Source organism: Callorhinus ursinus, unplaced genomic scaffold (assembly GCF_003265705.2).
Source record: "Callorhinus ursinus isolate GAN/ISIS: 27379988/994484 unplaced genomic scaffold, GSC_fseal_2.0 scaffold3, whole genome shotgun sequence".
Taxonomy (NCBI): Eukaryota; Metazoa; Chordata; class Mammalia; order Carnivora; family Otariidae; genus Callorhinus; species Callorhinus ursinus.
The window spans coordinates 44995643-45023637 of record NW_027397065.1 but is presented as its reverse complement, the minus strand read 5'-3'; the positions used below and the strand labels follow the sequence as shown (position 1 = coordinate 45023637).

Sequence of the window (27995 nt, the reverse complement as noted above, 5' to 3'; positions counted from 1 at the left end):
TTCACTAACCATCCACGTGTGTCCATATAAGGGCATGTTTAGAATGCTGGGCTGTCTGGTTAGGCCCTATGCCCCCTGACACACACACACACACACACACACACACTCACTCACTCACTCACTCCTCCCACCAGAAAACCAGGGTGGAGATTCCTGGGGGGTCCTCAACCTCCAGTTCCCAGCTCATTTCTCCACACTCGCTTGACAAAGACAGAAACATAAAATATTAGCGTTAGTGTCACTGTCTTTGGGTTGCCTCAAAACTTAGAATGTTAGGAAAATAGTGTTCTGAGACTGGTTTGATGATTCCCTTTAGGAGATGGGCTAAAACTGGTACATAGTCATTCCGCCCAGAAACGGAGCCTCAAGGTAGCGTCTGATGCTATTGTATGTAAATCTGACATGGTAGGATCACATTGACACTGTTTTGTTTTTAAATATGTATCCTGAATCTGTAGGGTATCCTTTACACAAGAGAAATCAAGTCCCCATTTAGCCTCAGGCTGAGTGAGTTGGGAACATGAGGTTTTGTGGTATCTGGTGGAAATCCCTCATGGTCAGGGGCGCCTGGCTGGCTCAGTTGGTGGAGCATGTGACTCTTGGGCTTGGGGTCGTGAGTTCAAGCCTCATGTTGGGCAAAGAGCTTACTTAAAAAATTTTTTAAATTAAAAAAAAAAACTTAAATCAGTGGTTAAAAATATTTCCCCAAAAAATGAAAAGAAAAAGAAAGAAATCCCTCATGGTCCATGAGTTTTAAATAAAATAGCAAAGGAAAATGCTAAAACTGAAACTAATACAAAAAATAAAATACTCATCCCTTGAAGAACTTTTATGAGGTTCCCTTTCAATAAAATATTTTTGCATCCTGATTCTGAAACATCTTCACTTTTATTTGCTCTGTTGATGAAGGGCAATTTCACATAGCTTTTGGTTCTTATTAATCATCTAACGATCACTGCCCTCATAACTGTATGGTGTTAGTAGTTGTCCTAAGCGGTAGGAATAATACACATGAGCGTGGCACTCAGTGAGTGCAAAAGTGACCTGAGCAATGGACTAGCTCCTTCCAGAAAGAACCCCGTGCAGAGAACCCCATGCGGCAGCCAGCGGGAACATGCAGCAGGCTCCCAAATAAGGAATTCACTGAAGTCCTTTTGTGTAGAGCAGTTAATACTTCTTCACTCTTTAGAAAACCCATTATGGTTGGATCCTGGTTCCAAAAAAAAGAGTCTATAAGAGGTACGTTTTAGAGACAACTAGGGACATTGTAGTATCAGCTGCATCTTATATGGTATCAAGAATGTCTTTTAATGTAGGCGCTCACAAAACTGAAGATCCTCTTGGTTTTAGGAGTTGCAAGCTGAAGTAGTTAAGGCTGAGGAATGCAATGACTTCAGCTTGCCGTCAGTGATTTAGTAAAACTTACGGAGTCAAAGCAGAAATGGGAAAAGAAAGGGTCACTGTGACTATGTCAAGAGTGTAAGGATGCGGATTGTTCTTTCAAACATTTTATATGTTCAGTGTTTTTCATAACACAAGGTTGAAGGGGGGAAAAAGAAACTTCATTACGGAATCTGGAAGGTGAAGAAGAAAAAGGGTCACTTAAGCAGACAAGGTCACAGTGTGTAAGGAGGAAAAAACGTTATGAGAGTTTTTTTTTTTTTTTTCCAGCTACTTCTGCTAGTTGATGAGATTTATTTTTGGCAACATATGCTTAGGAGCTACTTCTGACCTCATTTTTTTTTAATTTATAGAGGCATCTGCTAGTGCTGAACTCAGCCACAACTCTCACGCTGCTCATCTATTTGATTTATAAACAGGAAAGATCCATGTAGAATTGTGGAAAGGCAGATGAAGTCAGGAAAGCTGTCCAGGCCAAATTAGAAAGAGACCACACGGGATCTGTGAGTGGCCCTGAGTGAATACCCAACAGGCCACTGTCAACTGCCCTCTTCCCATGGGTCACGGTGGGGAGGCTTTCCCTCTACTTCAGGGTCTTTTAGGGAAAAGAAAGCAATAATGCCTTCTCCCTAGGTACCATTTAAGAGCAATGTCTCAAGCCCAGCTTTTTGGAGGGTCACTGCCTTCCCATTCTTCTTAAGGGTGGAATTTACTAGTAGGTAAACATTAAGGAATAAAATGGCCAAGCTGATTTTCCAGGTAGCAGCAAAAGCACCTTCATGAAATTATAAATCAGATCATATTACTGTCTTGCTGAAAACTGACAGGTTCTCCTCGTACTTAAAATTCTAGCTCCCAGCTGTGACCCACGAGGCCCAGAAAATTCAGCCATGCCTACTGTCCCAACCTCATTCATCTCTTATGACACTCTCTCCCTGGGTGCACAGTCCAGCCTCACAGCCGACTTGGAAGGGAAGGGTACAGATAAGGAAATCAAGGTACACTGACGGTCTTGGTCAGGGTACGGCGAAATCCGACTATCCCTGGCTTCTACCTTAATGCTTATTGACATTGACTTCCTTGGTGTCATAATTCAAGGGGCACCAAGAGGACTCCCCCCGCCGCAAGACAAAAGCATCTCTTTCCCTTTCCATCAGGGTCTGAAATTCTCCTATTAGAGACTTTTTGATTTGAAATGTTATCTGATCTTTAAAAGTGCCACCAAAAATACAAAGTCTGCTGAGATAGGTTTGGAGAAAGATAATGCTGTGAGAGCCAGTACTTTAGTGGGTAATCATTTATCAAATAATTTTGAGAAGTAGGATGGTCAGTCAGGAAACGGTGTGGGGAAAGCAAAAGACTCCTCCAGACCAAAACAAAAACAAAGACAAACATTAGAAGAGGAACTCTGTAAGATGTTGATAGTATACACTAAGTGATGAAAAGTGATTACAAAAGAGTAGGTATTTTGTACCCCATTATTTTATTTTTTTAAAGATTAATGTTTATTAGAGAGAGAGCATGAGTGGGGAGGAGCAGCAGGGGAGAGGGAGAAGCAGGCTCCCGCCCTACGCAAGGCTCCATCCCAGGACCCTGGGATCATGACCCGAGCCGAAGGCAGACGCTTCAACTTAACCACCTGAGCCACCCAGGTGCCCCTATACCCTATTATTTTAAAATATATACTTGAATGTTATATGTGTAGAAGAACCTGGCAGGATAAACCCCGAAAGTTTATCAGTGATGACCCCTGGGTGATGGGATTATAAATTTCTTCCTTTAAAAAAAGAAACGCATCTGCATTTTCTTTTTTTTTTTTTTTCAAAACTGAGCATAAATAATTGAGTGACAAAAAGAAAGGGGCTAGAGTAACAACTTTAAAAATATACCTGCTGTGATGTACTGTACAGCATGGTGACTAGAGTTAACAATACTGTGTTGTATACTTGAAAGCCACTGAGAGAATAGATCTTAAATGATCTCCCCACCACTACAGCAAAAAATGATAATTGTATGAGGTGAAAGATGTGCTCACTAACCTTATTGTGGTAACCATTTCACAATCATCAAATCATCACAAGGATGCCTGGGTGGCTCAATCAGTTAAGCATCTGCCTTCAGTTCAGGTCATGATCCCAGGGTCTTGGGGTGGAGTCTCATATCTGGCTCCCTGCTCGGTGGGGAGTCTGCTTCTCCCTCTCCCCCTGCCCCTCCCCCCTGCTCATGCTCGAAATCTCGCTCTCGCTCTCGCTTTCAAATAAATAAGTAAAATCCTTTTTAAAAAATCACATTGTGCACCTTAAAGTTACACAGTGTTATATGTCAATTGTATCTCAGTAAAGCCGGGGGGAAATCTGCCAAATTAATAGTTTTTCAGGGGACAGCCCTTGCCTGAATTAAGTTATTGGGTGCATTTCCAGAAGAAAATGACAAATGTCAGATCAATTCACACATATAAAGTAACTGAAATGGTGGTGGTGGTGGTGGTGGTGGTTTTTAGAGATCAAGGATAACAAATTTGTAACTTAAGTGCAATTACCCCTCTGCTAGCGCAAGACAGATGTTAATAATCGATCCTGCTGAGGCTGAATGTGTTGTCAAAATCCTCTCCAAAAGCAATCACTGCCTCAGTCGTGGATGGTATGTGAGATGACCCCAGGGCCGCTGCTAGCTAGCACATATGTTGCCTGCAGGCAAATCATGAGAAGCTCTCCTTCCTCGAGATGTTTCACTTCTTTCTTTTGAAATATTATCATAATATATTGCTTTTTAAAGAATAAAATACATCTGCTAGAAAATGATCATTATAAACAGTCAATCTCTGGTGTCTGTGGTATGCTTGGCACCCCCTAGGATGGGTGGACAATATACTGTCTTCATAAACCATTCATAGCAATCCTGGGTGATTCTTTTTTGTCATCTCTGCTGGAAATCATTAACCTCCCCCCAAATAAACAGACCCTGACAAGATGATGTTATCTCCCGATGAAAGCAAAGTGGCCTGAGACCCCTGGAAACTGCTCAGTCGTCCTACCTTCTTGGCACTGGAATCTGTCCTGCTTTGGTATCCAGGAGGCATCTGAAATACCCACTTCCTCTTGGTCAGATGCAAAGTCCAATAGAGCAAGGCGATATGGCAAAGCCAAGGACATGAACTGGATGGTATTAACCAGTCAGCTGTTTCTGTTTCAAGGCAGCATGATTCAAGGAGGACCGTGGGTCTTTGTTCCAATTAAAACTCAGACTTAATTCCATTTTTTTCCAGTCCATGAATTTGCTGATTTCTCGTTCCAGTGATTTGCAATGAACATCATTCCCTGGGGCCTTGGCTGTTGCACTGGCCACATTGCAAGGCCAGGCCCTCCCTCCTAACACCCAGCGTGTGGGTTGTGCAGTCCAGTGGTTGGGAAGGAGATGTGTCGGGTCCACTGGACCTAATGATGAGTAACGGAAACTCAGATGGTAAGGACCCAGTAGTTAGCACCCAGTAGTTTTCAATTGGCCACTTTCAATTAACAACAACAACAACAAAAAGTCAGCATTCCCATTTTGAGACTTGCTACAGGCACTTGCTCCTGCCTTTGTCCCTCAGCAGAAAGATCTGTGTCTCATTCAAGGCTGTATGGCTCAGCAATGGAGCCCAATGAAAGAACAGGGTAAGGCTGGTTTAGGAAGTTGGCCCAGTGGCCAGGCCCAGGTCAGCAGGGGAATTCTGAGAGACTTCAGCTCTTTTACCTATGCCCACATCCAGAAGAATACACAGTGCCTTATGATTAAAGGAGTGTCACTAAATCTGGAGACCATTACACAGAAGACCAGAAATGCATCAAGAGCCAAAGGAAAAGGCAAGGCTGAGTTATATCAATTTGTCTCAGCCTAATGTCAGCTTGACTCCCAGGCACTCCCTGGAAGGGGCCTAACTCTGGACTCAGAAATCCTGGGTTCAAGTTTTGCCTCTGTACATAATAGCTGTGAAACTCCAAGGAAGTGATGAAATCCTCTCAGCCTTGTTTTCCACACCCCAAAAATGCCAGGGCCAAGTGCAAGGATCCCCTGCTCTTTGAAAGTTCGCCACTTCACTTTTACAAAAGACCTGACAATGGGACCTGTTTTCACTAACCACAAGAAATCCAAAGAGGGTACTGCTTTCAGGAAAAAAGGTGAAAAGCAAGAGCAGCATTCTGCTGTTGTCTTGCAGCAAGTTGCTCTAGAGGCAACATGAGTGGCCCCGGCCAAACTCTGTCCCCAGGAACTACACTCAGCATCTCCACATCAGCCCGCCAGCACTCGGCACTGTGCTTTATCTGTGCCTCATCTCAATTTATTTTGCACATCCCTTAGAAAGATGTGTCCTAAGGTAGCAGAGAAGCCTAAGAGAGGTTGTTTTTAGGGGTCTGGGAATGTTCAAATTTTTTCCATATAAGTTAAGGGTCATTTCTTCTTTGCTTTATGCCATTTGGGGTTAGGAAAGGTTTCATTAGGAACCCTCTGCTTCCAGATAGCAGGGGGACACCTATTCCGACTTCATCATCTTTGTCTTAAGTGAGGTGATGAAGGTAAAGTCACCAGAGCTTCATAAGCAGGCCCGCAGCTCCCATGGGTCCCTTCTCTCCTCTTCCCAGAGCAAAGAGGCTTTGGCCCGGCCTTTCCTGCAAGTCCCCAAGACCGAGAGCCTGGCTCCTGACTGCCAGCAGCCCTGTCAGCCCACCCCTCCCTCAAGAGCCCCAGCAGATGGTTTCCTGCTCTCTTCACATTGATCTGGATCTTGTCTCCCTTCTGCCTTTACCTGCCATTGCATGATTACACCTTTCCTGTGGTTCGGGACCTGGCCCATTCTCTCCAACCATCCCAAAGCCCTCACCAGCTCTGTTCAGCACACACCTATCAAATGCCTGTTCTCTGCCAGGAACCTGGGCTCATCGTCCCTCCTCCCAGTCTTTAGAGACCTTTGTTTTATTTCCCAGTTGCAGGTGTCCTGGGCTCTTCCCCCATTACATAGGAAACTTCATTCAAATCTCGTTTTTCCTGTCTTATCTGTCATCGTGTTTCCTGCAGCATCAGGAACCCTCTCTACCCTGTGGAGGACACCATCCTATCTCTGTGCCTTTAGGGTGCATGTCGGATCACAGAGGAAGCGCTCAGTGGATGTTTGGTGGAAGGGAGGAAGGGAAGGAAGGGAAGGAAGGGAAGGAAGGGAAGGAAGGAAAGAAGGAAGGAAGGGGCAGCACCAAGTACATAGGAGTGGCCTTCTTCCTCTCACCTGCTTTGCCAGGTGGCCTGTCATCTTCCTTCAGGTGATGTGCTGGTAGACATGGAAGTGCCCAGAATTTATCAGTCTCGCCTTGATCTCTTTGTGCCCTCTCTTTCTTTGGTCTCATAGAGTCTGAAGAGCTGAAGTATGTGTAAGGGTCTGGTCACCTTGAGAAATGCCCACCCATGCCTACCCTTTCACTGGCGTATTTCCCTCTTCTGGAGTCAGTTTTCATCCTCATGCTGATGATTCCCAAGCGCAGACCCACTCTCCAGATTCTAGGGCTCCACACTTTACCTCTGGTTGTCCGTTAGACATGCACAGACATCAGAAATTCACCTTGCCCAGATCTGATCTCAGCTCCCTGCCACCTGCATACGCACTGTGTCCTCAGACTCTGTGAACAGGTGGGCATGGGTGTCATTCCCCTTTCTGTTCCTATATTCCATCTGACATCAGGTCTGCGATGTCTGCTCCCTCCTCTTCGTCTCCTTTGCCACCACTCCCTACCCTCTCTTGCTTGGACTATCCCAACACCTCTTTCCTCCCCCCCCCCACCCCAATCCTTTCTCTCTCTTGCAGCCAGAAGGTGAAACTGCAAATTTCCCAGATGGAAACCAACAAGGTGTCATTCAGATGCCTGAGAGAAGCTTGTAAGATCCTTCCTGATCTGCCTCCTGCTTACCCCTCCTTCCTCATCTCATACCACCTTCCCCCAGCACTGGAAGCTTCAGTCTTCTTCAGCTGTCAGCCCCTCACCCAGTGTGGTCCCTCTTGCTCTCCAGCCTTTGCAGGAAGTGTTCTTTTTCACCTGTCCAACACTTACCCCTGGGTCAGGTCTCAGCTTCGTGTCCCCTTCTCCGGAAAGCCTTCCCTGTCATCCTCCCTGGAAGTCTGGGTTGGTTGCCCCTCTTATGGATTGCCCTAGCCCCGTGCATGCCCCAACTGCAGCACTTCCCACAATTTTCCATCTCTTTGTTTTCCTTATCATCTTGATAAGCACCGTGCTTCAGGTCAGCCCCACTCACTATTGTGTCTCCAGCACCTTGCCGAGAAACTTGTGTATAATAGATGCCTATTATTTGTTGAATGAATGAATGAATGAATGACTTCTTTTCTGCTCAGGCTATATCCTAGTCAGAAAGAAAGTGTTGAATCTAGATCTTGCTTGATCTCTAGATAATATTATACTCATGTTCTCTATATTCTTCTTGTTGGCCTCCCACGTCAGGTCAGGTGTGGGTCTTGAATATAACTGGTCCCTCCAAGAAGACTCTCTCTCAGTCAGTGTTTTCATGGGATGTGAAACACTGCTCTGATTCTTCATCAGAACCACAGACTTTGGGGCCCTGGACTGGAGCTAGATTAGACAGTTCAACCCACAGACAACTTGGTTGGGGGCCCTGAATTAATAAGGACTTTGATAAGTCTTTAAAAAGAAAGCCACTGTAGACTGGAGCGTCTTGGAAGACTCCTAGGAGGTAAAGCTTGAATGGGGCTTTGAGGGATGGAAGAGAATGAGTGGAGGTTGGGAGGGTGGGGAAAGAAGGAATTTATAGGTGTAAATTGACCACATGAGTTGTCTGTTATTTACCTTGGTATCAAGCCAACAGATCTTCAAAAGTTAGTGGCCTGCAAAGAAATTTTTTACACAAATCTAGAATAGAGGTTACCTCTGGGGATTAGGGAAGAGAGGTTTCAGTAATTAATCCCTGTTTCTTGGACAAGAAGTGGCTCAAGACTTTTCATCTTCAAACTGCCTATATATGTCACAATTTTTTAAGTTTAAAGAATGTTAGTCGCTATGACTAAAAACCCAGTGAATACAGCAACAAATGATATGATCCTATCAGATATGAGTGAGGCTATAAAGTTTCTCAGGTGATGAGATTTTAAGTAGTCTTCTCCTGTTTCTATTTTTGATAATTTTACTTTGTTTTTTTCATCATGTGTATGTATCATAAGAGGGGAAAATATTCCACACTTCCTCAGGCTTTGCCCACATGGGCTGCCATGGAGAAACCATGGGTATCAAAGTGAAGTGGCCCTTGCTCTTAATTCTGTCAGCCCTACTGTTTCTTTATCACTATGTGGACCTGGGTAGGAAACGTCACCTCCCCAAGAGTCTCAATGCCCTGACCTGTGGGATGGAGATCGTAAGGCTACCTCATCGGATATCCTCAAGTGCAAAGCAGATGACGGGTACAAAGCACCTTGCACAGAGTTAGTGTTCAGTCAATGCTCATTGCCTCTCCTTCCCTAAAGAACAAAGCAATTATGTTGGTAGAAATTCTCAGCTCTAGGGAAAGACCCTTAGAGACCATTTAATCCGACCTCTTCATTTTGTTCCATTTAAATTATTCTTAATTGCACGTGATAAATAATACAGATGAGCTTATGCTGAGAAACATCATTCTAGGCTCCACTGCACCCTCCCCACCTGTCTCCTAGTCCCCAAGGCAACTTGTTTTCATCATTTCTATTTCTAGTTCTTCTCGTTGTTCTCTCCATGATGCCTAGTAATAGGAGGATAGCTTCTATTTCTTAATTGGCAGCTCTAGACACGACTTATTGACTCCCTAGTTGGAAAGATGAGATTTTAGCTCATTTACATCTCTCCCCTCACTTTCTCTTTAGTATTTGATTATGTTACTTATTACCTCTGTTGCTTCTCTTGTAATCAGAGATAATATACTTACACCACCATTGCTTCTTTTTGTAACATTATTTAGTATCTTGACTCCTTTCTGTGCAAAATGAGGAAATTAACACCCCCCAACTTCCACTTCTAACACTTGCACAAACTCTTACCTCGCATCAGCTACACTTTTATTTTTCTATGGTCAAAGCTGTATTTTTGTAACATTTGTATTTTCTTCTGCATCTGTAACTTGTCCTTCAATGTAGCTTAAAGAAAACAAAACAAAGCAAAAACATATACTATTTATGTTGTCAAATCTATGCAGATATTATTCCTTGCTAGACCATGTGGCATGCTAGGATTTCATTTCCTTCCCTCTAATGCCAGCTCAAAACCCCCAAAGCTCCATATTTTAAAGCTGAAAAATTACTTTCAGAGTTTTTTCAAATTAATTTTTTAAAGTAATATATGTTCAATATAGAAAATTCAGTAAATATATAAAAAGTAGAAAAAAAACAGAAAAAGAGGGGTAGAAAATTAAGAACACCTGAAAATCCAACCACATGTAACATTTCTAAAAAATGCTTCACATAGGGGCACCTGGGTGGCTCAGTCGTTAAGCGTCTGCCTTTGGCTCAGGTCAGGGTCCCAGGGTCCTGGGATCGAGCCCCACATCGGGCTCCCTGCTCAGCGGGAAGCCTGCTTCTCCCTCTCCCACTCCCCCTGCTCATGTTCCCTCTCTCTCTGAGTCTCTGTCAAATAAATAAATAAAATCTTTAAAAAATGCTTCACATAATTTACAAAGAGTAATCAGTAAAACTGAAGAGAAAATACTTTCCTTAGTAATACAGGGAAATGTGCAGGCCCACATAAGATGGGCCCACATCCCAAAATAGGAGAGATGCTGTCCTAAGTCTCAGTTCCCTGATATGCTACAGACATTCCGTTTTTATTGCACATATTTACTGGGCATTTGCTATCTATTAGATGCTGTGCTCACTATTGGGAATAAAATATGGTCAAAAATAGACATTGTCCCTACCTTCGTGAAGGTTTCATTCCAGTAGGGGGAGGTAGACAGTAATCAAACAGTCATGGGTAGGCAAGTATAAAGTTCAAAACAAATTTGAGTTCGCATGTTGAAAGGAAAAGAACTTGATTCTTTGAGGACACCTAAGGAACCTGCCCAGGCTCAGATCCCCCTTTCTTGAGGGGGTCAAGAAAGTCTCTCTTGAAGGAATGATGGTTGAATTGAGATCTGAAAGAAGAGTGGGAATTTACTAAGCAAAGAGAGTGCAGGCAAGAGCTAGGTTTGGGAGCATTCCAGAGAGAAGGTAAAAATTCTATGATGGGTGCACAGATGGTACATTCACATAACAAAAGTTGTTTTGGCTGGAGCAGAAAGAGCCGGGGGCCGAGTGGGGAAGAAACCCACTCTCAGGGCACTTCACGTGTCAAGGGCTGGATGGGTGCCTGGGCACAGTGGAAGGCCAAGTGTGGATCCTTTCAGACAGAGATTAGCTGAGGAGGAGGTTAGCTGTTAGCACAGATGCCCACGATGGAGGCTTGTTTGGCTCTCTGACCCAAGCCCTTCTGTGCTCTCAACTGGACATTTTTATCAGTTGCAAATGGCCTCATCTAAGGAATGCCAAACAGATACCTTCCCTGAAAGGTGTTGCGGGATATGTAGCCACCTCATTATGCAAATGACCACACAGCCCATCCTCTGGGACCTTTCAGGCAAACTTTCCCAACTCTATTAGGAAACCACATCCTTCTGTCTTTCCTCACCTTCATTAACAAATTGCATTAGGAGGTAGAGAACACACAGGAAGTGTGTGCCAGAAGGCAGTTCCCCTTGCCCCAAAGAACCTCTGGTCCTACAGTTACTAACTGGAGCACAGCAGGATATGCAGAGAGGGATAAATGGAGCACTCTTGTCCCTCCCAAAGGAATCTGAAGCGGAAGCTCATCTTGCGAAATGAGTAAAGCAACAACATTGCTCTTGTAGTAGAGGACCCAGGACCTTCTTCCCCTTCCTCTCCCCTAAGGTGGCACCCAACGTCAATTTTATTCACGTTAATAAAATAGAAAGCTGATGATAGTTCATGCAATAGGCGACTTTTCTAGTAAGTTCATGCAATGGGCAAATTTTCCAGTAAGAAGACATTTCTAGGAGCAACTGAAATTTTTGGAAGAAGAAAGATAGGAAAACTGGGCAGTAAAGCTATCATAACCAGTCCTCTGCTTAGACTACCCCCGTAGTTCCTCACTGCACTTAAGATAAAATCCAGACTTCATACCATGCCTATGACCCCCACATGATCTGGTCCCTCCCTATCATTAGGGCCGTGATCACGGCCGTCTGGACCGTGATTCCCAGCACGGCATCGCTATGCTCCAGCTTACTTTCTGCCCCAGGGCCTTTGTACTGGAATGCTCTTACCTCACATCTGCATAGCTGGCTCCCTTGCTTCATGCCATCTTCTTTCAAATGGGTCTCTCCCTCCAAAGGGTTTTTCCTAACCACCCTACCTCAAACCGCCTTCTCCATTCCCAGTCACTCTCTAGCCTAGGACCCTGTTTTCTTTTATCACTATCTGAAATTTTCTGATTTGTTTGCTTGTTTTTATCTGTCTCTATCAACTAGAACATAAACTCCGTGACGGCAAAGATCTAGTCTAACGTGTTCTACATCATATCTGCAGAGCCTAGGACAGTGCCAGGCACCCAACCAGTATTTGTTGGATGAATGGATGTAATGGTATTCTCATACTTGGAGGTTGGTTATGTGGCTAAATAAATTTATTCATCTAAGAAAAATATGAGCTAACAAATATGCATACATTTTGTTGAGAATATGCCTTCTCAATAGTTATTGAGAAACTGTTACATCCTAGGCACTAGGGAGAAGAGGCAAAATTAGAGACAGCATCCCCACACCTAAGGAGATCAGAGTGTTGTGGTGGCCAGTGGGAAGGAATGTGGAAAGAAGCAAGAGACGTGAAGACTTAATGGTCATGGGAAGTAAAGAAAAGAGAGAAAATGAACCCCGGGTTTTAGACTTGGGCAGATAAGGAGATGGTTGTGCCATTCTGTGAGCAGAGGAACCCTAGGGAGGAAGGGGGTAAGGTCAACTTTGGAAATGTTGAGGTGTGGAATATGCAAGTGGTGATACCCAGCGAGAAACTGGATATCCAAGTCTGGAGCTTGGGATTGGTGAAAGGAACGATGTCCTTGATATGTATAAACCCCCAAAACTCACTCGAGAAAAAAATTGGTCACCTGAATCGTCCTATGGCTATTAAAATTTTTTTATTTCTAATTAAAAAAAAATAAAAACTTCCAACAAAGAAAACTCCACATGCAAATGGTTTCACTTGTGAATTCCACCAAACATTTCAGGAAGAAATAATACCAATTCTTCACAGTTGCTTCTGAAATACAGGGAAAGAAGGGAACTCTTTCCCAATTTATCTTACAAGGTCAGCATTATCCTAATAGCAAGACCAAAGACATTTAAAAAGAAAACAGCAAATCAATGCCCCTCATGAATATAGAGTAAAAATCCTCAACAAAATATTAGCAAATAAAATCCAGCAATATATAAAAAGGATAATGCATCACAACCAAGTGAGGTTTATCCCCAGAACGCAAGGCTGGTTCATCATTGAAAAATCAATCAAAGTAATTAATAAATTAAAGAATAGCCTGACTGACCAATAAACCAAGTTTTAGATTATATGATGAATCCAAAGACCTAAGTTTGGAAATAGCAATCAATACCAGGTTATTTGATTTAGGGTTACGAGAGAAATAGCTTAAGAAAGAGGGAAAATTTCCCCTCTGGCTAAGAAACTGAGAATGGCACTCAGGCAAGGCCCTTTGAAGGGCTCACTCGCCTTTCCTCTGCTAGCATCACTTCAAGGACTGACCCAGAGTGAAGAAAGGAGTTGGGGGTTCCCCGTCTTGAGCAGCCAGCCTTCGGGATTTCTAGGACAGTATATTCCATCCATGCCCAGGGAAGGAAAGCCAAGGGCACTCACAATCCTGATTTTCTCAGATGCTTAGGATCCAAGAGTGCCAGAGTTGAATGAAGTCTGGATCTTATGTAATCCAAATCCCCACAGTTTAAGGAAGAGAAACCAAGAGCCATGGAGGGTGGCTTCTCTAGGTCCCCCTACCTTATCCTCTGTTCTGAAATCCAGTGATCGTAAATTGGTCCCAGGACAGCAAGCCCATTGGACCCTATCTTCCAGGCCTGTCCTCCCCAGGCTTTTCCCTCTTTTTAAGGTGTTTTCAAGCTCACTTTTATGCATAACAAGTCACTGTCAAAACCTATCTGTCCTGGGTTCTAGTTTCTCTTTTCTCACTAGTTGGTGTCTCTTGTGGAGAAAACCAGACACAGGCCTTTGCGTGGACTCATCTACATCAGTGAATTGGCGGATTGACGCAGCCACCTGCTTTGAGCCTACAAGCCTCACAACCAACCAGACAAACAGAGCCTGGGGCGCATCATCTCTGTTTGAGTCCTCTGTCACTCATTTGAAATCTTCAACAAATTCCTCATAAGATAATGAAAATGAAAATGTACTACACACTCATTACGGGCCACGGACTGTGCTATAGGGCTAGGCATTCTCTCACTCAATCCTTACAAAAACTCATTAAATAAGTACTATTCTGGTCCTCATTTTACAGATAAATAAATAGGCTCAAAGAGATTAAGCGACTTGCCTGAGATGCCGTGGGTAGTAAGAGGAGGAGCCAACATTGAAACCCTCCCCGGCTGACTGCGGTGCTCAAGGTTTGAGGAATGAAAATTCTTTGTAGTTTAAAATGAGACTTGTTTTCCCTTTCTTTCTTTCCATCTCTGTTTGCAGTCTCAGGAGGAAGTCTGTGATTTGCTCCATGCTGCACCCTTCCAAAACATCCTGCCCAGAGTCTACATCAAAGGTAAGAACCACTAACAGCAGCTAAACAGCCAACTTGCATTTGAACTCCATGCTCACTTAATCACAGTAAACTCAGATCTGCAGTCAGAAAGGGAGAAGGTTATATAAAGCTTTGGGCAGTGCTTCAATATTCACAGAATGGCAGAATTGGAAGTGACACTCCAGGCCTTGTTCCTTGGTCCTTCTAGATCATCCCTAGTGCGTTCCTGTCTAGCCTTGGTTTAACTCTTTCGAATGATGGGGAACTCCCCACTCCATGAGGTAGATAATACTGTCACTGGACAGAGATACTAGAACATTTTTCCTTGTAGTGAGTTCTGATCACACTTTAGAATGAAGGAGAACAGTTCTACAGAGTCCATCTAAGTTTGGGAACACAGATATGTCACCGTCCTCTGAGAGTTTTCCCTTCCTCAGTTCCCCCAGGGTACCCTGAGCCTCATTTTCTGCTCTGTTTCTCCTTTTTCAGAAGGGGAGCGTCTGGAGGTCCGCATGAAACGTCTGGAAGCCAAGTATGCTCCGCTCCACCTGGTCCCTCTGATAGAGCGGCTGGGGACCCCTCAGGTATGATCCTTCTATCCAGACTCTGAGAACCAAAAGGAACTTTAGAGGGAGAGCCTTTGGTCCAACCCCCTCATTTTACAGGCAGGGAAACAGGCCCAGAGAGAGGGTGGGGAAGAATGTCTACAAAGCCTATTAGTGGCAGGGTCAGGTCTGGAAGGAGATTTGCTGTTTCCCAGGCCTGAGTTCTTTCTTCTACACCCTGTATCCGCTCTTGTGCCAAGAAAGAAGTATCTATTATGCTCCTGTTAGGTATCAGGAATTCTGCTAAGTCATCTCTCAGAATTAAAACTCCACACACCCTGAGAACCAGCAATTCACTTCTAGATATCTTTGCTAGAAAAACACCTACAGGAACACAGACATTTACTGTAGCATTGTTTGTTAAAGCAAAAACTAGAAACAACCAGTAGAGGGTTGACTGAATACAACATGGTAAAGTTATCTAAATGTCGACTACTTGCTACATATTAACGAAAAGGAAAGATGAGGTCTAGGTGCATCAATGTGGACAGATCATAAGCGCCCGGTTAGGGGAAGAAAGCATACAACAAAACCCTATCAGTGAAACTGTTCCTATAACATGATAATACTCACGGTTCCTAATGGCGGCACCCTCTGAAGAGAGATGAGAGAGACAGAGATGGGGTGATGATCTCCTGGGTCAGGAGACTTCAGCTTTCTCTGTAATGTTCCAAAATTTCAAAAGTGAATAAGCTAATATGTTAATTCTGTAATTAAAATTAAGTTTTACAGGGGCTCCTAGCTGGCTGAGTCAGTAGAGCATGTGACTCTTGATCTCGGGGTCATGAGTTTGAGCCCCACCTTCGGTGTAGCGATTACTTAAAAATAAAATCTTGGAAAATAAAATTAATTTTTACAAACCAGTACCAGTTGCTATGAACATGGAGATGAGTGGGGCAGGACCCCTGCCTCAGAGGACTCACAGACTGGGGTAGGAGTCAGGAAAAAAGAGAAAAGAGGAGGGAGGCAGCCAAAAGCATGTGTTGTCTCCTTTCACACTGATTTGAGTAATCTGCGCATTTTAGGGAGGCCGGGGGAGGAATTTCGGAGGAAGAGAAATGGGGCACCCTGGCGAGACAAGCCAGGGTGGTCTGTCTCGTTCGCCTTTGCCAACTGTGTAAGAGGTTTAGGATTCAAATCTGCGCTGGACTTGCATTGCAGGGGTCCTCTCTGCTCTCATCACAAAAGCTGAGGCGTCTGAAGGACTCAGATCCTCAGCAGAGGGCAGAAGGCAGCCTCTTCTCTCAGAAATCAGGGCAAGTATTTGGAGCACATTGCAGGACCCAATCTGCTCAGGTGTCCCGCCAATGAGCAACTCTCGCCAGACCACCTGTGTGCCACCCACCTCCTCCTGGAAACAGTGACTAAATGTTCAGTGGCATTTGGGTTCTTTGAGTCACCACAGGGAGAATTCAGACCCTGCGGAGTGCACACATTTTCTTTTTTGGCCTTCAGAGGCTGAACAGAGGAGTCCTCGAAAGATTTCCTTTTAGGGATAAATCCCCCAAGCCAGCGACATAGAAATGTGTCTGCTCCACTGTTGGTGTCATCCTACAAGAATCTGGCCTCTCGCACCCAGGGTTTGGCATGTGTTTCCACTTAAGAGACTGTGAATTCCTTCCCTGTTCTGGTGAACACGATTTCCCTGGGACTGATAGAAATCTCAATTTATCAAATGCCGAGTCTTTAACAAACAAAAGCCTAGACGTTCTGCTGGCGAGAAAGTGCCAGTTTTCTACTCACCCCGCCCTCAAGGGATAGTCCAAAACTTAGTCGTCCCCTAGACCAAAGAAAAGTTAAGGAAATATTCCCTTCCAAGCTAGCTGGGGTGCAGGGGACTCACATAATATCTCAGTCCGTGACGGGAAGATTCTGCCACATATTTAAAGTCAAGAGGTTTTAATGATATTGCTCTGTTTGCATTTATTTCTGGGACATACTAAGGTGCTATCATGGAAGGCATACTCTGGCAGGAGGTCAGAAGACAGGGGTCTTCGTCCCAGCTTCACACTTGAACTGATGCACAATCTGGTGCTAGATACTTAATATCTCAGTCTTTGTCTCCCCACCTGTGAAATGGGCTAATAGCCACTTTGCTGCCTTCATTGAACTGCCTTTCATGAATATTATGATGAACAAAAATGAGTAAAAGACTTCCAAAAACTATAAAGGATTATATAAAGATTTATTGAGATATCATTCTCCTCCAGAAGGTACTAAATGTAATCAAAGTATTCCATGCAGAAATTTATTTCCACATTTATATTTATTTTTACTAGGATTTATTTTCACAGATGCTTTTTCTGTTCCCTTGTTAACTCAGAAAAGAACGACAGAAAGAGAGAAAACTCCCCCACTGAGTAGAATAGAAAAGAAATGGATGAAATTTATGTGAAACACACACAATATATATGTATATAACACCAAGTCACAAAGTGGGGGCCTTTGCTGCAAATAGTTCAATGCACTTTTTCAAAGCCAGAAGGAAAGGATAGACCTACCCCAAAGGAAAAAGGACATGGAAGAAAACTCATACCCTAAAAGGTTTAAATGCCAACAAAAACCAGCAAAAGTGTTCAGCCTTATCAGTAATCCCTGAAATGGAAATTAAAAGAAGGGTACAACTTTTCATCCAAGTTGGCAGAGAACTTTTCTTACTGCTAAGAGAGAGCTGGTGAAGATATAAGAAGGGGAAGGGTGTAGAGTGGTTCAACTTTCCTTCAGACTAGTTTGCTACTATGTTGCAAAAGCCTTTTAAAATATGTATCCACTACAACTGCGGAGTCCTACTTCTAGGATTTTATCCTAAGCACAATCAAAGAGAAGCTTAAAAAGTGTTGCCTATGAGGACGGTTGCTTAAGAATTGTCTGTAATAATGAAAATTTGTAAACACTTTAACCAGTAAGCATAGAAGATTCAATAAATGGTGATCTATCAGTGGCCATTTTCTGTGGCCATTAAAAAATTATGTTACTGAAAATATTCAAGGAAATGATTTTGTAAATTGCTGCTATCTGAAGAGAAAAAAGCAAGATAGTCTGATCCAAATTCTGTCAGCTATAGATGTATACACACACTCACATACATTAACACCAATCATAGATCAGTATTTTAAGAAACCTCATTTCTAGGTAGTGGGGTTTATGGGAGATTTTTATTTTCTTACCACTTTTTGAAAGTGTTTTTCCATATTTACCCAAGTGACTGTTATTTTTACAGTTCCCAGAAGAAACTGAAGGGTGAACGCTTTTCTGAGGAAGGGCAAAACCCCTGAACCTTTTCCATCAGGGCCCTTTGGTTGGCTCTAGTGGGGAGGTCACCAGATTTCCAAGTCTGTCTGCAGATTTATAAACCCCATTGCTAATTTTTAGTTCCCCGCCATGATTGTCAGGCCCTGGGGATTGATTCAGACTAACTAGATGCACACGAGATTAATTAGTAAACCAGAAGTCTCTGTGTTAATTTACGAAGAAGAATATTCATGACGTGAGAACAAATATGGGTCCTTTATGTATTTACTGACCATCTTCCTTGTACCAGGCACTGAGTGGAGAGGTCTTTCAAGGTCCAAGTACCAGCGTAGAGTGTTGCCTGGTAAGAACAGAACCAAGCACTAGGTTCAGGATTTTTTTAAAGACCTATATCTAGCCAACTGTGGCAACCTGAATGGTCTTGTCTCTTCTTAGGAGCTTCCTCTGCCTACGAAATCAAGATGAGTCACTGTGAATCAGGGTTCCCTCTCCTTCATGCTTAAAACACATGTTGTCACGTTCATCTTCCCCAATTCACATTTTTTGTCCTAGACTTCTCTCAGTTTATAGTTGTCATGACAACTAAGCTCCTGGCCCATTTTCCTAACAGGCTCCAGTGTTGTGTTTCCTGATTTATTTCCCTCTGTGGATTAATTTAGAGGTTGCCCTCCTTCTAGGGGCTCCAGGGTGAGAGCTTACAGGGAGAAGTCAGGTAGGCTCCTTCCAGGCACTTGTAACATGAGCTCTCTGGGGAGACTTCCCTCTGGAGAGCTGACCTCACGAGCTCCCTGTGGACCTCTCTGTCTCAGAGGCCAGCCTTCTCTAGCTTTGTCCCTAGATTTGGAGACCTTCCTTTGACCTCAGATTTTGATATCTATCTACTATTTGCAGATGGTTTTGAGACCTCTACCCCTAGACATTTTTACTCATAATGCAGACAGTAATGTGTTTTGATGTGCTTGTCTAGCCAGCTGATTATTAGAGATGCAATAACCAGGACCCAGATATGAAGCCAGTTTAAATTATTAATAGAGATAGTTTACAATGGTTAGAGGACTTCTAATGGGAGGAAATGATCCTGTAAAATCAGTGGCAAATTTTAAGAGTAACATTTTTATTGCAGAACATTCAACTGTACGGAAGTATTTAAAGTAAAAAGTGAAAATCCTGCCTGTTTATCCAAGCCCATCTGCTCCCACAGTTGATGTTTCCTTCTAAACTAGTTTACAACACACACACCCCACATATGGTTTTATTTGTTTGTCTGTGGGATTGCATGTTGTTGATGTTTTTAATAGGTCTGTAGTATGCATCCTTTTCTGAAACTTGCTCTCTATTCACTTAACAATTTAACCCGTACATCTAGACTATCAGGATTCAGATCCCAGCTTTTGCCAATCAGTGGCTGCCTCTCTGAACCTCAGTTTCTTTATCTGTAAGATGGGGATAACAATGGCACCTATTTCATGGGGTCGAAGTGAGGAATAAATAGCTTAGATCCCAGCCTGATGTATCACGCACCCACGCACTGAGTGTAAACTAGTAGTATCATCTCAGTCTTCTCAGTGGATGTATAGCATTTCATTATGTGATAGACTGGGATTTTTTTTAGTTTGACTCTTTGTCCTTGACAGCGCCTAGATTTTACTTGCCACAAGTAAGTCTTACCACAAGACCCCTGCTATTTCACTAGGGCTTACAAAGGTAGTGCCCAGCTCTGGGCAAGACATCCACTCTGGTGAGTGAATTCCAGATACAGCCAGCTCCAGGGCACGGGAATCTCTGGTGAGAGGGGGACGATGGGGTCCGAGGTGAGGATAGAAGGTTTATGCACGTCTGTGTTCCCAGCAAATCGCCATCGCTCGGGAGGGCGACCTGCTGACCAAGGAGCGGTTGTGCTGTGGCCTGTCCATGTTTGAGGTGATCCTGACACGCATTCGGAGCTACCTGCAGGACCCCATCTGGCGGGGCCCACCACCCACCAATGGCGTCATGCATGTTGACGAGTGCGTGGAGTTCCACCGGCTCTGGAGTGCCATGCAGTTCGTCTACTGCATCCCTGTGGGGACCAACGAGTTCACAGCTGAGTGAGTAGCCCCGGGGAAGGGTGGGTCGCCGCCCCACTTGCATGTCTCCCCCCAACAAGAGTCTCCAGGCTACCAGGGCTCAACTAGAAAGAGGGCAGGGGTGGGCTGTCCAACAGCTGTTTCTGGAATACCTGTGATGTGCGAGGTACTGGTATGCTGAGCAGAAGTAGATGGTTTCTGGCCTCATAACAGCAAAGGCGGGAAGGGTGACAGGTGCCTGAGAAGTGAGCTGAGTGGGTTACTGGAGTGTAAATCACACGGTAGAACTGAGCCTTGCATGTTGCCTAGGATTCAACTCTTAGAGGGGTGGGGGGCACATTCCAGGAAAGGCAACGAGTGGTTGGAGGCAGAGAGGGAGTGTGTGCATTGGGACTTAGGACCCCTCAGGGCCTGGTCTTTCCAAGACCGGAAGCTGCTCCGATTTTGCGGGCAGGAGGGAGCCCTGGGGAGGTTTTGGCATTGAGAACCCCAGCCTCCACCTCACCCCTCACAAAACTGCAGGGTTCATAGAACAGGGAGAGGCCTCCTCAGTAGAGGGTCATGCCCTAACTTGCACACGTGAGCCTAGCTCGTGAGGCCTCTACTCCTGAAAACCAGGAAGCCTCCGAGAGGAACCCAGTCCTGTCGTCAGAGAAGACAGAAGCAGATTCCAGTTCTTCCTTCCCTCGCCCAGCTACACACTGAGACCAGAGTAGTGAAGAAGGCAGACAAGGTCTGCCCTGCAGGAGCCGAGAGCTCTCAAGAACAAGGCCAGAGAAGGCTTCCCTGAGGAAGTGGTGTTGGGACGAGCTGGGCTGTGCAAGCTGTTTTCAGAGCAGCTGCTGGGCCTGCACTTCTAGCCGGAGTGATGAGGAAGCGGGGAAGCTTGCCCACTGGGCTTCAGCTGCTGCTTGAGGATAAGAAAAACAGCAGAGAGATGACCCCACAGCCTCTGGACGTGCCCAGGATGCTGCTGGGTGCTGGCGGCTTGCGGCTGAGCTTCGCCAGACCCACAGCCCCGACAGCCCTCGCGCGTGCCAGCCCCCACTCGCCTGCCGCAGAGGCCCCTCCGCACACCACGCCCTGTCCCCGCTTGTCCTTGCCCGTCCCCGCCCTCTGGGCCTACAGCCGCCACCTGGTCTTCTGGTTTAAAATGGTCCTTCCCTTCACAAGCATTTGCCAGCTCCTTGAGGAGACCAGTCTCATCCGAATCCTCATCAGCCACAGAAGTCTCAAGGACTGGTTGAATTTTTTCCCTGCAAATTTATCTTCTTTCTCTTACCTCAGTGGCTGACAGGCTAACACCTCTTTGTGGCTAGAGGGACTTAGGCCACAGTCCCTGGAACAAATGAATGTACGCTCACCTCTTCCCTTGCACCCACGTTACAGGTGAAGAGGATGACCCAGGGACTGGCTTGCCCACTCTCTGTACTCCGGGCCCAAGATGAGGGCCCTTCCCCGCACCCTCCCCTGCCCCTCACTTCAGCTGCTTCCTCTCCCCACCCCCAGGCAGTGTTTTGGTGACGGTCTGAACTGGGCCGGCTGCTCCATCATCGTCCTGCTGGGCCAGCAGCGTCGCTTCGACCTGTTTGACTTCTGTTATCACCTGCTGAAAGTCCAGAGGCAGGACGGGAAGGATGAGGTCATTAAGAATGTGGTAAGCAGCCACGGGCTGGGGCCTGGGAAGTGGGGCCAGGCCTGACAAGCCGGCTTTCATCTGAAAGGGAGGGCGAGCTGCTTACGGAGGCCAAGTTCCTGCACGGGTAGGTACAAAGATGCTCCGCGGCCAGGGACCTTCTCGTCGGAAGCCATGAGTCACTTGCTCACAACCTGCTGGGATGAATCAGGTCACCCTGCAGGGCTGGGCCGAGCTCCAGACCTGAATTAGCCCTTCCCCATGCCGGTCAGACCGCCGATGCTGGCGCCTTGTGCCCACACACTCTCACCGAACCCAGGAGTCGTGCAGGCGCAGGGGTGGGAGGAGGCTGGTCGTGGCGTAAGCGGGGCTGCTGTGGGGGCACTGAGAGGGGCTATCGAAATTGGGCCGGGGGGACGGCGGGGAGGGGTGGCCAGAGAAGGCTTCGGGTGGAGGCAGCACTTGGGCTGAGTCCAGAATGACCACCAGCCAATAACCAGGTGAAAAACGGGATGCAGGGTGGGGAGGATGTTCCGGACAGAAGGAACAGCTGTAGCTGTCGCAAAGGCACAGAGACCTGAAGGTGTGTGGCTACGACACAGAGTGGGTCTCCAGGGCCAGCTGAGAGGAGGGGGAAGCAGGAGCTACCTCATAAAGGGTTTTTTGTTTGTTTGTTTTGCTGTTGTGGTAGAATATACATAAACATAAAAGTTGCCATTTTAACCATCGTTAAGTGTACGGTGTGGTGGCATTAGGTACACGCCCACTGTCATGCTGCCGTCACCACCAGCCACCTCCAGAACGTTCTCAGCTTCCCAGAGGGAAAACACTGCCTGTCTCCCCTCCCCCAAGCCTCTGGTAACCACCCTTACACTTTCTGTCTCTAGGATTTGACTAGCACCTCATATAAGAGGAGTCCTACAGTATTTATTCTCTCATGACTGGCTTATTTCACTTAGCATAATGTGTTCAAGGCCACCATGTGGTAGCTTGTATCAGAATCGTCTTCCTTTTTAAGGCTGAATAATGTTCCATGGTATGTATATACCACATTCTATTTACCCATTCTTCCTTCAGTGAACACTTGAGTTGCTTCCACTTTTTGGCTACTGTGACTATGCTGCTGGGATCATGCGTGTACAGATATTTGTTCAGGTCCCTGCTTTCATTTCTTTTTTTTTTTTTTTTTTTTTTTTTTTTTTTTTTTTTTGTGACAGAGAGAGAGAATGAGAGATAGAGAACACGAGAGGGAAGAGGGTCAGAGGGAGAAGCAGACTCCCTGCTGAGCAGGGAGCCCGATGCGGAACTCGATCCCGGGACTCCGGGATCATGACCTGAGCCGAAGGCAGTCGCTTAACCAACTGAGCCACCCAGGCGCCCCCTGCTTTCATTTCTTTTGAGTAGCTACCTACAAGTGGAATTGCTGGATCATGTGCTAATTCTATTTTTAATGTTTGAGGAACTGCCATTCTCTTTTCATTTTACATTCCTGCCAGCAATGTGCAAGGGTTCCAGTTTTTCCATAGGCTTCCTAGCATTTGTTCTCTGGGGTTTTTGGTAATAGCCACCGTAATGGATGTGAAGTGCTATCTCATTCTGGTTTTGAGTCCCATTTCACTAATGATTAGTAATGTTGAGCATCTTTTCACGTGCTTTTTGGCTATTTGTCTATCTTCTTTGGAGACATGTCTATTCAAGTCCTTTTTTCACTTTGTAATTGGATTGTTTTGTTGTTGTTGAGGTGTAGAAGTTCTTTATATATTCTGGATATTAATCCCTTATCTGGTATTCGAGTTGTAGATATTTTCTCCCATCCTGTGGGTTGCCTTTTCACTGTCAATAGTGTCCTTTGATGCAGACAAGTCTTTAATTTTGATGTGGTCTTTTATTACTTGTGCTTTTGGTGCCACATCTAAGAAATCATTGCCAAATTCAATGTCATGAAGATTTTCCTCTGTGTTCTTCTAAGAGTTTTATAGTTTTAGATCCTATGGTTAGGTCTTTAAACCATTTTAAAGTTTGTTTTTGTTTTTGTTGTTGTTTTGGGTTTTGGGGGTTTTTTTGTATATTATTATAAGGTAAGGATTCAGCTTCATTCTTTTTGCATGTGGATATCAAGTTTTCCCGGGGTTAGGGTTAATGTAGAGCATGAAATCATCCAGAATACCTGGCTTGCTAAAATGTAACACAGAGGCTGCTGGGGGCGATGGAAGGTTTTGGAGAAGGGTGCAGGCCTTCAGAATGCCGAGGCCCTCGTGACCACTCTGCCGTAGGAATGCCCTGGGGAGCTGCCTTCCCCCAGGCTTTCTCAGCACAAACAGCAGCCCTGTGATCTAAGAGACGTATGCATTGTCCCCTAGGCTATGTTTAGCAGAACTCGTAGAATACGCAGATTAGCATATCGTATCTTTCCCGTAAACAGATCCTCCTAGTTCCAGTAAGACCCCTTGTCACACATCACATGCTTGAGAGACGATGCTAAGGATTTATGATTATCCTGAAGGACCAATAAAAGCAGGAGCAAAGAAGGGCAAAGGGTGTTCGTCTCTGAGCGTTGACCCCTTGCCTTCTCCTCTCTTTCACAATAACGTTTGGAGTCATCGTTCATCCTTCGTACAGGGATTGCGAGCCATTCCCGGCATCCCAGCACCGTTTATTGAGAACACCATCCTTTCTCCATTGAATGGTTTGGGCACCCTTGTTAAAAATCATTTGACCACGTGTGGAAGAGTTTATTTCTGGGCTGTCTCTTCCAGTGATCTATATAGGTTTGTCTTCATGCCATTGCCATACTGTTTTGATTATTGTAGCCTGGTAGTAAATTTTGAAACTCACAAAGGGTTTTATGGCCAAGTTAACATTTGATTGCTAAGCTCTGGAAACCCACAGAAGGCAAGAGAGTGACATCATTGTAAGCAAGTGACTCTCTTGTAAGCAAGAGAGTGACATCATTGATGCATCGGGACCCTGGACCCCAACCTCACTGCATTTTCTTGCTCTTGCTTTTTATTTCTCTGTCCCTCCTCCTGCCCCTAACCTGCACATCCCTGTCCTTCCACAGCCCCTGAAGAAGATGGCAGACAGAATTCGGAAGTACCAGATCTTGAACAATGAGGTTTTTGCCATCCTGAACAAGTACATGAAGTCCGTGGAGACGGACAGTTCCACTGTAGAGCATGTGCGTTGCTTCCAGCCACCCATCCACCAGTCCCTGGCCACCACCTGCTAGGTGGAAGGGCCTGCAGACCCTTGACCTGGACGAGAAGAAGAAGCAGGAGAGAGAAAGCCATGGCCAGCCTGCAACAGGGTCCAACTGGACAGCATATGGGATAAGCCTGGAAGCAAACAAGAACCTCCCCAAACACATCTACACCTCCCAAGGGCTGGGCCTGTGCATGCTCTCCCATGACATCTCCATGGTGGTTTTTCCATAGCGTCAATGAAAAAAAAAATGAAAAGAAACAGGGCAGTATGTGCTTTTTCTTTTCTTTTTTCTCCTCAGCCATGCTAAGAGCCCTAGTTTCACCCCTTCTCCACCTCACAGCCCCACCCCACATCCATGGTTGCCTCTCAAGACCTCCTCCCAGATGGTGACCTCCTACCCAGTGCCCATGTACCACCTCAGGAGTGAAGTCTCAGAGAAAGAGACAAGAGCATGGGCGTATCCTGAGATAACAGCCCAACCTGACAGGCGTGTTTCCACTTCCTGGCTTCTTCACCTCCTCTGGCTCCCTACCCCCCATTTTCCCAGGCAACACCTCCTCCTACTCTGGATGCCGGGGATTCTACCACCAACAGTGCTTGTGGACCAGACGCTAAGAGCCAGGGGAAACAGAAGACAAGGTTCCTGGTACTGGCACCGTGATAGATGGTGTTGGCTCTGGCCTTCCCTGGACTCCCCAAAACCACGCTCCCCTCTCAGCGCGCTCCTAGAGAGAAATCAGAAATGCATTCACAACCATGTCTCACTGACTGGAATTCGGGTAGAAAGATGGTCAGGCCTGCTGTGCGGAAGCAGTATTTATTGACATAGCCAGGAATTCCATAGCCCCAAACAGAAAGCTGTGGGACCATCTCAGCTTGATGGTGAGGTGGTTCCTTTATTCGTTCAGCAAATACTGTGAGCAGCAAGGTGCACAGGGCTGAGGACAGTGGGAACACAGCACTGAACAAGTCAGGCACATACTGCCCACACCAGTAGCCGGTGGCCAAATTAGGGACCACTTCTCTGCACAGACTCTCTCATCAAGGAAAACTCCCACGAGAAAGATAATGTTAAGGGGTTATTTCAACAGAAGCCCAAAACATATTGGGGTCAGGGAAGTGAGGAATATAAATAGCACTTGTCAATGAGTTTTTAATATGTGGATACACTCCCAGAAAAGGAGTCCTGTTTTAGTGAATCGGGACTTTCATTGTCGTAGAAGCTGAAAGATTCTTAGGAAATTTATCTTTTGCTCTCAACATCCTCAGTGTTCCTTAACCTAAATTTTGAGGCATGGAGCATATCTCGCAGGGGCCTGTCTACTTGCATTTCTCCAACTGAACCAAAAGTCTTTGCAGAATCTCCCACCGAGCGTGGGGAGACTGTGTAGAAGGATGGAAGGAAGCCTTTGGGAATGAATGTCTTATTACAGAGCAACTCTTCTTCAAAGGGAGCCTGTGACCCTGAGCTTGTAAGAAAATGTAAAGTGAGACATTTGATATCTCTCCCCCAGTCCAGGGAAGAAAAAAGAGAGAAAATAGAAACAACAACAATGATCCACTCCCTCAGGGCGGATGAATGGAAATGGTTACCATTAATCAGATGGCCCATTTTAACCCAATGGAAAGAGAAAAAACAATCCATAGCAAGAGGTTTGTGTGATACACTCTGCTCACCAGGGAGGAGAGAGGTGGGGCTCACCAAGTGTGGCCCAGAGGCCTCCATCAGGACGTCCTGAGGTTAGCCACGTTTGGTGCCGATTTCTGGGCCCTCCCCCAAACCAGTTAAGTCTGCATCTCTGGGAGTCAGGTAGGGAAATCTGTACCTTCCACAAGCTCTCCGGGCTGTTCTGTTGCACATGGGAATCTGAGGACCACTGAGAGGGTTTCTCCATCGCTAACCTGGGCTCTGAGCTCCCTCTGAGCCATGAAAGAAAATATTTGTAGGGTAGGAAAACCATTCAGGGTGGAAGCTGGCGGATCCTGTCTGGAGATGCCACTTCCTATTCTGACTTTTTGTTGTTGTTGTTTATTCCTCTTGATGACCATAGATGTGTCCCAAAGGCAGAAGGGAGAGGCTACACCACATGGTAGAACACGCCTTCCAAACCCACGTAAAATCTCTAAGCTCCAGGGTCTTCTGAATCTTCGTCCTGTCTGAGGACAGTGGGTCTTTCAGATAGGTGACCAGCTATGAAGTCCTAGAGTTTATTCCAGATCCTTGCCCATTGCTTTTATGGAGATTTGGATCATCCATTTGATGGGATTGCTGTTTCAGCAAGCTGCCCCTCGGTCCTGCCTCTGTAACCCTGAATTTGACCCCCTGGGTAGAATCCTTTTATCTTCGAGAGATTTGACCCTGGTAAGTTGAGGTCTTCAGCTTAGGGAGAGACGTTGCATCTCCCTCACTCGCTGGCACATTTATTTATGAATACCAACAGGTTTAATACCCTTTTCTCCCTGGTAGTCTGCCTCCTTTTGATTTGATTTTGTGTGTGTGTCTAAGAACCAGGAAAAAAAAAAAATCTTAGGTTTTAAAAAAGTTTAAAAAAAAAATTCTGTTTCAGAAACTGTCAAATGTACCATATTTGTATTAAGAGTTGCTGGGGATTTTTGTACAATGAATTTACATTTATTTATGGTGACTTATATTTACGCTTGTGATCAAATAATGATGTTAAATTCTTAAATCATATTTGCTATGCAGCTGAAAATGATATTTTGCTTTGTATTTTGGGGTACCTGTGTTGAGTTGATAAACATTTCCATCTCCATTAAAACTGCTTCCAAGCCAGCATCTTGGCGGTGATTCCTGGTCCTCCCCCAAGGCTCGTTGGTCTGTGGAAGGCCCTGTGAGCACTGATGACTAAGGAAACATCCTGAGGGGAATGCAAGGAGATAGGGTAGAGCAGGTCGGTGCATCCTAAACTAATGGCTTGTTGTGCTTTCTTGCTGGGGCATTACCTTTACTAATTGATTGACACCGGACGAGATTCAGGCAGTA

The 27995-nt window shown here is 45.3% G+C and overlaps 1 protein-coding gene across 4 annotated transcripts in view; it reads left to right on the top strand.

The window, feature by feature from the left end:
* The window catches only part of CYFIP2 (cytoplasmic FMR1 interacting protein 2), a 123279-nt gene extending 95494 nt beyond the window's left edge, over positions 1 to 27785 (top strand). For all 4 annotated transcript variants that reach the window (XM_025867144.2, XM_073890531.1, XM_073890533.1 and 1 more), the window contains 5 exons: positions 14177 to 14249; positions 14718 to 14812; positions 19934 to 20172; positions 21661 to 21808; positions 24849 to 27785. In XM_025867144.2, the coding sequence (XP_025722929.1) occupies positions 14177 to 14249; positions 14718 to 14812; positions 19934 to 20172; positions 21661 to 21808; positions 24849 to 25016 (723 nt within the window). In that variant the 3' untranslated portion in view covers positions 25017 to 27785. The remainder of the gene's footprint in view (positions 1 to 14176; positions 14250 to 14717; positions 14813 to 19933; positions 20173 to 21660; positions 21809 to 24848) is intronic.
* Positions 27786 to 27995: the final 210 nt, after the last annotated feature.